The sequence below is a fragment of the Bufo bufo genome, chromosome 2 (genome assembly GCF_905171765.1).
Source record: "Bufo bufo chromosome 2, aBufBuf1.1, whole genome shotgun sequence".
Lineage (NCBI taxonomy): Eukaryota > Metazoa > Chordata > Amphibia > Anura > Bufonidae > Bufo > Bufo bufo.
Genome location: NC_053390.1, coordinates 426,574,543 through 426,584,683, shown reverse-complemented (window position 1 = coordinate 426,584,683; position 10,141 = coordinate 426,574,543). Strand labels below are relative to the sequence as shown.

General features: G+C 41.8%; 1 protein-coding gene across 1 annotated transcript in view; it reads right to left on the bottom strand.

Moving 5' to 3' along the window:
- Window positions 1-1,042: 1,042 nt before the first annotated feature.
- The window catches only part of CPLX1 (complexin 1), a 249,378-nt gene continuing 240,279 nt past the window's right edge, over window positions 1,043-10,141 (bottom strand). Inside the window, exon 4 of the mRNA XM_040420355.1 lies at window positions 1,043-1,240. Within this exon, the coding sequence (XP_040276289.1) occupies window positions 1,043-1,240 (198 nt within the window). The remainder of the gene's footprint in view (window positions 1,241-10,141) is intronic.

The following is a 10,141-nucleotide window of genomic DNA, read 5'->3' as shown; positions in this document are numbered from 1 at the left end:
TATTAGGTCTCAGCTATTAATTTGTCTGTTTTTTGTAATAATTTCAGCATTTACTTTGTATTCCATCTACTGCATGCAACTGCTATAGTCAAGTATTGAGGGTATATAATTCTTACTGTAATAAATCATATTGCATCCAATAATATGGGTTAGCATACATACATATATAGCCAGAAATCTTTTTTAAGATGATTTATAGCTAATATTGCTCTTCCATTTAAATATGTAGAAGGGTAATCCTTATATTAGTAGAATAAGTCCAAAATACTAACACTATTACTGACTATTAAAATGTTAATTGTGGTACAAATAGTACTTTGGAGCTTTGTGCTGTCTAAATTTTAGCAACTGGGAACTGTAAAGAATGACATTAGAAAATAATTAATCTGGCATTTTGAAGCACAGCTTGTAATAGTATAAGCAACAGCATAAAAAACATCCTACAACCATTCTGGATTAATAGAAAATGTTATTTATCAGCACTGCACAGTCAATATATCATGGTAGAGGCTGCTGTGCAGGTTACATCCCAGGCATAGGAGCTTTACATGGTTCATTTTCTGAATTTTCTCTTAATGTCGTATGAACATAAAATAAAAAAGAAATGTTCCCTTAAGTCGTTATGAATAGTTGCTCTTTTTTTTTCTGCCAGAAACAAATGTCAATATAGATCATTTTCTAACTGGTCAGGAGCTATATGTTGTATTAACACACTGACTCTCCCTGGCTAATAAAACATTGACATGATTGAAATGTTAATTGTGTACACAACTGCCAGATTGAACATACAATTGTACTATGGCTTATAATAAAATTGCGTAGACTGCAGCTCATAATCTTGACATCCTTTGAGAGGTGTCTATTCTATGTACTGTGACTATGTACAAAAGGAAAGGAAAAGAAAGTGGAGGGACTATAGTGAGCAAAGGTTTAGAGACGGGAGGGAGGGTAGCATGTGGCAATACTGAAATCTCCCACTAAACAAGGGGAAATTCATTGCTTTTCTGTTTATTAGTAAAACAGTCTGACAGTCTACTGTGTTTTACTTCTTGAACATATCTTGAAGTGGACCAGGTAGATATTTAATAACTGTGTCTAGAATGCTTTCTTCTTCTTCATCCTCCTCATCTCCACATCCAGCAGGTATGGCCTTCTTCGGACGTGTCAGGCTTCCTTCAGCTGTAGCCTCCATTGCAGCTTGTGCCTCGGCTTCTTTCTCCTCTTTCTTCTTTATGCCATACTAAAGAACAAAGCAGAACAAAAGAAATAATGTTACTCATGTAAGAAGAAGCAATCGATAAAGTGTGTATAAGTATAGGCTTGTTCTTAAAGCGGTTGTCTCTTCTCGCTGTTACTAAGGCAAGATGAGACACAGTTCTGACCACCTTAGGGCCAAGAAACAGCAGAGCGCTTCAGTGCCGTGCATGAAAGCTACTGAAACAGCGTAGCACAACAAGCTATATTGTCTCTGAGTTAGGGAATCTGCATATATTGCTGTGCTACACTGTTTCTGTAGCTTTCATGAACGGCAATGTGAGCTACTGAAAAAGCAGAGCGCCAGAGTGCGCTTTAGCACTGGTGAGATGAGACGAAACCCCTTTAAGATCCTCTACCTGTCACCACTCCTGGCATGGCTGTCTTTGTAAATAATTATACTTCAAATGAAATGACAATTCTGGATCATCTATTCTTATGACTAAGTTGTGCTTTTCATATGTTATTCCTACTATAAGTTTCTGAATACATTGACAGCAGTCAGCAACGAAAGTCTTACCAGTTGAGATGTGTCACTGCACAGCTTAACACTGTCCACTTAGTGATGCTAGTGGCAGACTGTGCAGGGACACACACCCAGTTGTCAATTTATTTGTAAACTTAAATTAAAAATAACAGACCAATGCAAACTTACGAAAAAAGGTCCTCCAGAATCAGTACGGGGCTTTTCAGGTTCCTGATATTGATGACCTATGCTAAGGATAGTTCATTATTATCTGATCGGTTAGGGTCTGACACAGCATGCTCCCACAATCAGCTGTTCCCTGCAACCTCTGGTGCTGGAACTACAGTAGCTCTTGAATGGAGCAGGAAGTATAGCTCCATTCAAAGTGTAGTGGCCGTGCTGGGTTACTGCAGCTCAGCTCTTATTGAAGTGAATGGGAAATAAAATGCAGTTATCCGGCACTGCCACTACACTTTGAAAAGAACTGAACTTCCTGTTCCATTTAAAGTGCTAGTTCCAGCACCATATGCTGCAGGGGTCAGCTGATCATGGAGGTGCAGGGTGTCAGACCCCCCACTGATCAGATATTAATGGCCATTCCTGAGGAAGGGTCATCTATATCAAGAGCCTGGACAATCCCTTTAATTCACGAGGAATGCTGAGAGTTACTAAAATAGACATGTCATGAGAAGTTTCCTTATAATACATGATAATTATAAAATCATTGGTTAAAAAACATATGAATGACAGGACAAGTAACTGCACACAATCAATTTGTTATAATAGTTAACCTGCATGGTGAATGCCATGAAATTAAAGAAATCGAAAAATTTATTTTTGGCAACCACCTCTAATATGGTACCAGTGAAAATCTCAGCTCACTCAGCTCTATCACCCGAAAAATAAAAAAATATAGTGACAGAAAAAATGTAAAAGTGCTTTTTATTGTTTTAAAATAGTAACCATAGTAAAAGTAACATAAAATGATATATTATACACAATCAATACATTGTATGCTCAACAACATGATGACATTAAGAAATACAACTTGTGCTGCAGAAAAAAAGAGACCTCATCGAAGTAAAAAAAAAAAAAGTTTAACACTGACAAATGTAAAGTTATGCACATGGGAAGGAATAATGCAAGTCACCCGTACATACTAAATGATAAAACACTCGGTAACACTGACATGGAAAAGGATCTAGGAATTTTAATTAACAGCAAACTAAGCTGCAAAACCCAGTGTCAGGCAGATGCTGCCAAGGCCAATAAGATAATGGGTAGCATCAAAAGGGGCATAGATGCCCGTGATGAGAACATAGTCCTACAACTTTACAAATAATTAGTCAGACCACACATGGAGTACTGTGTACAAGGCAGACATAGCAGAGCCGGAGAGGGTCCAGAGGAGGGCAACTAAAGTAATAACTGGAATGGGGCAACTACAGTACCCTGAAAGATTATCAAAATTAGGGTTATTCACTTTCGAAAAAAGACAACTGAGGGGAGATCAAATAACTACCGTATATACTCGAGTATAAGCCGACCCGAGTATAAGCCGAGGCCCCTAATTTTACCCCCAAAAAATGGGAAAAATTATTGACTCGAGTATAAGACTAGGGTGGGAAATGCAGCTATAATGCAGAGTGTATGTGTATATAATGCACACACTCTACATTATATACACACATCTGCAAGAGGGTGACTCAGATTGATGGGAGTCTGACTCTGACTCCCTGTATTTAATGCAGAGTGTGTGCATTATATACACACACACTCTGCATTAAATACAGGCAGCCATCCACAGATCTCCCCCCTAAACAGTGCCATCCACAGATCCCCCCTAAACAGTGCCATCCACAGATCCCCCCTAAATAGTGCCATCCACAGATCCCCCCTCCCCTAAACAGTGCCATGATGGCACTGTTTAGGGGAGGGGGGAGATCTGTGGATGGCACTGTTTAGGGGGGAGATCTGTGGATGGCACTGTATGGGGATCTGTGGATGGCACTGCCATCCACAGATCCCCCTACAGTGCCATCCACAGATCCCCCTCCCCGACGCTCACAGCAGTATATTTATAAACTACCGTAATCAGTACTTTAACTTTAATCATTGCTCATTGCTGAGCTCTCGATTCTTACTTTGTCTAATAGCTCCGGTAATAGCAGGCAGTGCGGGGGATGGCGCTCACTCACTGACGTCACGCGCCTGCTCTTCTCACTAGGCGGCGCAGGCGCGTGACGTCAGTGAGTGAGCGCCGCCCCCCGCACTGCCTGCTATTACCGGAGCTATTAGACAAAGTAAGATAGCCAAATAAATAATCCAGGGCTTTACTCATCATCTCCTGGGGGGCTGCGACTCCTATAGCTACGCCACTGTTGGTCTGTATTATGGCAATGTAAGTTGCCATAATACAGACCTAGACTCGAGTATAAGACGAGGGGGCTTTTTGAGCACAAAAATATGTGCCAAAAAACTTGTCTTATACTCGAGTATATACGGTATATATAAATATATCATGGGTCAGTACAGAGATCTATCCCATCATCTATTTATCCCCAGGACTGTGACTGTGACGAGGGGACATCCTCTGCGTCTGGAGGAAAGAAGGTTTGTACACAAACATAGAAGAGGATTCTTTACAGTAAGAGCAGTGAGACTATGGAACTCTCTGCCTGAGGAGGTGGTGATGGTGAGTACAATAAAGGAATTCAAGAGGGGCCTGGATGTATTTCTGGAGCTTAATAATATTACAGGCTATAGCTACTAGAGAGGGGTCGTTGATCCAGGGAGTTATTCTGATTGCCTGATTGGAGTCGGGAAAGAATTTTTTATTCCCCTAAAGTGGGGAAAATTGGCTTCTACCTCACAGGGTTTTATTTGCCTTCCTCTGGATCAACTTGCAGGATAACAGGCCGAACTGGATGGACAAATGTCTTTTTTTGGCCTTATGTACTAGGTTACTATGTTATGACTTGGAAGGTGGGGATTAAAAAAATGTAAATAATTGCCATAGCTATGCTGAAGGAATGTTATGTCCTTAAGGTACCATATGCTACCTTGTTATTATTCCTGTGTTTTTGACTCTGTTTTGACTCCTGCTTCTGATTTTAACTTTGTACCCGGCCTTGTTCCTGGATTATGATCTAAAATTAGCATTCAAAGGGGTATAACTATCACCATAGCAGCCATAGAGGTACTCAGGGTGGCCCGGGCTGCTGTGTCTGTCTGTAGTGCCATAGGTGTCATCTTCTGTAACAGCTTCAGGAAGAAGCTGCTTTCTCCCCTCAGACAGGAGGCCCTGGGGCCTGTGTGCCCCATTGCTATTCTGTCCCTACCCCATAACCATAAAACTGAAAATCCATGAAGTTTAGCTTCTCAGTTGCAATGGGAAGGGAGGGATCATGCTGTCCACATATGGAGGACGGAAGCTCTGAAAGAAACCTGACCACTGCAGCAAGGGAGGAGGTAAGTGCTTACTTTATGTACCTGTTGTGTGTGTATATGAGACTGCATATATGTTCCTGTGTGTATAAGATATTGTATATACTGTATTTGCCTGTATATGAGACTGCATATATGTTCTTGTTTGTATGAGACTGTATATACTGTATATGCCTGTATATGAGACTGTGTGTTTATATAAGACTTTATATATGTTCCTGTATGTGTACATGAGACTGTATATGTCTGTATGTGTATATGAAATTGTATATTTGTGTCTGTATGTGTATGAGATTGTATATATTTATGTGTATATGAGACTGTATATATGTTCCTATGTGTGTATATGAGACATTATATATGTGTCTGTATGTGTATATGGGACTGTATTTATGTGTCTGTAAGTGTATAAGAGACTGTATATATGTTCCTGTGTGTGTATATGAGACTGTATATGTGTGTCCCTATGTGTATATGAGACTAAATATATGTGTGATATATATTTACATGTTTATAATATGTGTTATGAATATTTATCTGTATGAGTAAATGTATATTTTAATGTTTAGATTGCTTTCATATAATGGTTGTGATGCATGTTTAGTGTGTATACCTTGAAAGTCACCATCGTTCACAATAAACAAGTCTTCAGGGTTAGATTATCCAAACAAAAGGGTTGTTTAAGAATATTTTAATTGTCTGCCCTGTTGTGCCTGGGATCAGAAGGTCGCAACGGGTGGCTATGCGCTCAGTTTCTCAAAAGATAGCCCCATGACCTAATGGGGAGAATTAGTGTTGGGCGAGCATGCTCGGCCAAACACCATTTTGACTCGAGCATCTCGATGCTCAGCACATCGCAGTGTTTGGCCGAACACTGCGTGTGCTCAAGCGCGATGTTTAAGTCTCCTCCCCGCACGTTTGTTGGCTGCTATGCAGCCAATAAATGTGTGAGGAAGTACTGACACTCACTGTAATACCGTAGACATGTTGGTTACTGGCATTACAGTGATTGGCCGGCCGAAACGCTTCATAGGGTGCTATATAGCACCCGATGACACGTGGTTCGGCTCAGTCTTAGTCAGGGCGAGCTGCAGCAGAAGGGACAGAAAGTGTAGGGTTTAGTGTTGATAGGCGTTAGAGACCCAAAAGTCCTTTTAAGCACTATTGTTTTATCTGGCTGCAATATATATTATTAGCGCAACCTGCGCTAATAGCATTGCATGCAATTGTTTGGCCACTGCAGACAGTGACACAACCTCTGCTACATCTGTTGTTACATTTACACATCCTAAATATCTGTAACATTCAGCGCAATTGTTTGTCCACTGATGACAGCGACATTACCTGCGCTACATCTCATGTATAATGTTTGCACATCCTAAATATTTGACATTCAGTGTAATTTATTTGGGCATACACTTACAAAATCTGTGCTACTGTACGTGTGACATACATGCAAGCATATATACCATTTAATATGCAGAAGGCGAGCAGTAAGGGACTGGGAAGTGGCCATGCTGCTGATGGTGCACGCAGAGTCTGTGGCCCTGGCATGGTGAAACTGTGGCTGCTGCCACAGCACAAGAAACACACTCATCCACGATACCTAGCTTCATGTTCCAGTTTGCAGGGCGGCGTAAGACACCACTCTCGAAGTCAGACCAGTGCAACCAGGTGGTCGGTTATGTTGCAGTAGATAATGCTTCCAGTTGGTTAAGCACCACCCTGTCTTCCACAAAGTCCAATCTCAGTAGCCAAGAGTCTGGTCAACAGAATCCTCACCCTGATCCTCCTTCCTCCCACCATGGAGAGTCTTGGCAAGCAAGTGATCCCACACTCGGATATTCCGAGGAGTTCTTTTCATCGCCATTCCTTGAACAGTCAGAAGAAGATGACGGTGGGGAATGGCAATTAGTGTATCACGAGGTGGATGATGATGATGAGACAGTTGCCAATAAGTCAACTGCAATTAGTGTCTCAAGAGGTTGATGATGAGAATGAGACACAGTTGTCAATAAGTGAGGTTTTTGTTAAGTCAACAAGTCAGGAGGATGACCAGAGTGAGGAAGTGAAATAGGACAATGAAATCTCTGACCCAATCTGGGAAGGTGGAAAGTTGAGAGAAGACAGCAGTACAGAGAAGGAGGGATGCGCAGCAACACAACAGGCTGGAAGAGGTAGTGGGGTGGCAAAAGGGAAAAGGCGGGCCACACCAAATAGGCTTGCAACTGTTCTTCAGAGCACCCCCTTGCGGCAATCTCCCTTGCCAAGGGGTAGGTGTTCCGCAGTCTGGCACTTTTTTGAGGAAAGTGCGGACGATGAAAGAATTGGCATTTGCAACCTGTGCCGTATCAAAATGAGCAGGGGCGTGAACACTAGACACCTCACCACCACCAGCATGATCTGCCACATGGCATCAAAGCACCCTAATAGGTGGGCCGAACACCTTGGTCCACAATCATTGTTTGTGGGTCACACCACTGCCTCCTCTTCCCCTGTATTACGTGCTGGCCAATCCCCTGTCCAAGACCCAGGCACGGCCCTGCATCTGGACCTTCGCAAGCGCCATCTACTAACACATCCACTTCTGTGTCCCAGTGCAGCGTACAGATGTCCATAACCCAGGTCTTTGAACAAAAGCGTAAATACCCAGCCACCAACCCACAGGCCATAGCACTAAATGAGCACCTTTCCAAACTGCTGGCCCTGGAAATGTTGCTATTTAGGCTGGACACTGACGCTTTCTGCAGCCTGATGGTGGCGGCCGTCCCTCGTTACTCAGTCCCCAGCGCCACTATTTTTCCCGGTGTGCTATCTCCGCCTTGCACCAGCATTTGTCCCGTAACATCACCCATGCCCTGACCAATGCAGTTATTGGGAAGGTCCACTTAACGATTAAAATATGGACAAGTGCTTTTGGCCAGGGACTCTACATTTCCCTGACGGCACACTGGGTGAACATTGTGGAGTCCGGGAGCGAGACGTACCCTGGGATGGAACAGATGCTACCGAGTCCAAGGATTGCGGGCCCTACTTTCATCAGGATTTCCGCCACCACCTACATTAGTGGCTGAAACCCCCCCATCTCCTCCTCCACCACCACCTCCTCCTCCACTTCCACCTTTGAATTCTCATCTTGCAGCACCAGTCAGCCATCAGTCAGTAGCTGGAACCAAAAGGCACTTTGAATGTGGCTTTTATGGTGTATTGAATACACTGTATTCCCGTGCACCCCTTCCACCACAAAAAGGGTATATGGTTCAATCTTCCTTTTCTCGTCCTCCTCCTTCTCCCCTATCATATCAACATGCTTATTAGGCTGCCCTCGCTCCTAATGTTTTAGAGGATCAGCTCAGCAGCGGACCCTCACCCCTAATGTTTTAGATGGTCAGATCAGCAGCAGGCCCTCACCCCTAATGTTTTAGAGGGTCACCAGCAGGCCCTTGCTCTTAATGTTTTTGAGGGTCACCAACAGGCCATCAATCATAATTTTTCAAGGGTGTATATGATGCCCTCCTTTATGTGTAATAAAGGGTGTATTGGAGAGCCGGTTCCTTGTAATTTTTGGCAGCCCTTTCACTTAGTGCATAGGCTTTATGAGTGTAGGAGCCCCACTACCTGAACAATTGTACCACAATGTGAATGAGGCCCTCCTTTATGTGATATACAAGTTGTATTGGAGTGCCTCTTCCTTGTAATTTTTGGCAGCACTTACACTTTATATACAAATAAATATACAGGAAAGAATGTTTCCTAACAATTTTTCCTCTAAAATCGATTTTATCTTCGGTTTTGTCCGTATTATTATCAGTCTTTTAAAGTGGCGTACTACTCGGATAACATCATTCCCAGAAGTGACCTGGGAGTCCAAGATGCATCCAGACATCATCCTCATGCTGTTCCCGAACCATTTCAATGGTGTTTCCATCAATTTCTGACCTTTTCCTGTGAACCAGACACCCTCCCCTCTTCAGAGCAGGGGGTGCCTGGTTTAATGCTCTGGTTCTCACATTGACTTCCATTGTGCTCTGGTGCTCTGTAGAGCACCCGAGCATCCCAAAGTGTTCTACTCGAGCACCAGAGCACCCGAGCACTTTGGTGCTCAATCAACACTCGAGAGAATGGATTCCGATCCAGGCTTTCCTGCTTAGGTTTGCAATCCTTTTTCTTCCATTTAGGAATCTGTAGCTTTTCCTTTCAGCTGTTCTCCGTCAGCCACTCCCAAATACTATATATTCTACCTTTCTGCTTCCCTTGTTGCCAGATATAGACCTATATGCTAAACTATTTTTTTTTTTTAAATGCTCCTATTCTTAATTAAAACATTTTAATTTTGAGCTGTTTTTCTTACTTAGTTTTCTTATTAGTGTTTCTTGTATTTCTTCTGGAAATGAATGAATACATTGATAACTGGCTATTGCCATCCCCTTTTGTTAGTGTGGTGTGCCAGGCCTGCACAGTCCAATACAGTCAGTACTGGTTGACATTGTAAGCTAATGGAGGGTAGAAGAATAAGATCTTCCTTTCAAGAAGTTTTACTTTATTCCTCATTCATTACCTTTGTAATTTTCTCAGTGAAAATTGAAAGACATTTTTAAAATAATTGCATTTAATTTATTTATTATGATGGCCTATGAGCTGTCTTCTTTCAAAAGAATTTTAAAAATAATTCTAAAATGAGGAACTTTCCAAGTAAATAAATTGTAATTTATTAAAGTGCTGGCTTCTTTTAATAGGATTTTCAATCTATTTCTGCCTTCAGGCAAACCAGTTATTTGTAATGAAGTGAACATGATTGTACACAAAATATGTATTTATTATGGTATAACATATACAATTTGTTTTAATTAAAAATATCACAAGAATTAACTTTGACTTACAATTATTTCACTCTAATAATTCATACAACTGATGAAATAAAATATGACATTTAGTCAAATATTTAGCATTGAGTAAATGTAGATCTATCCCTAT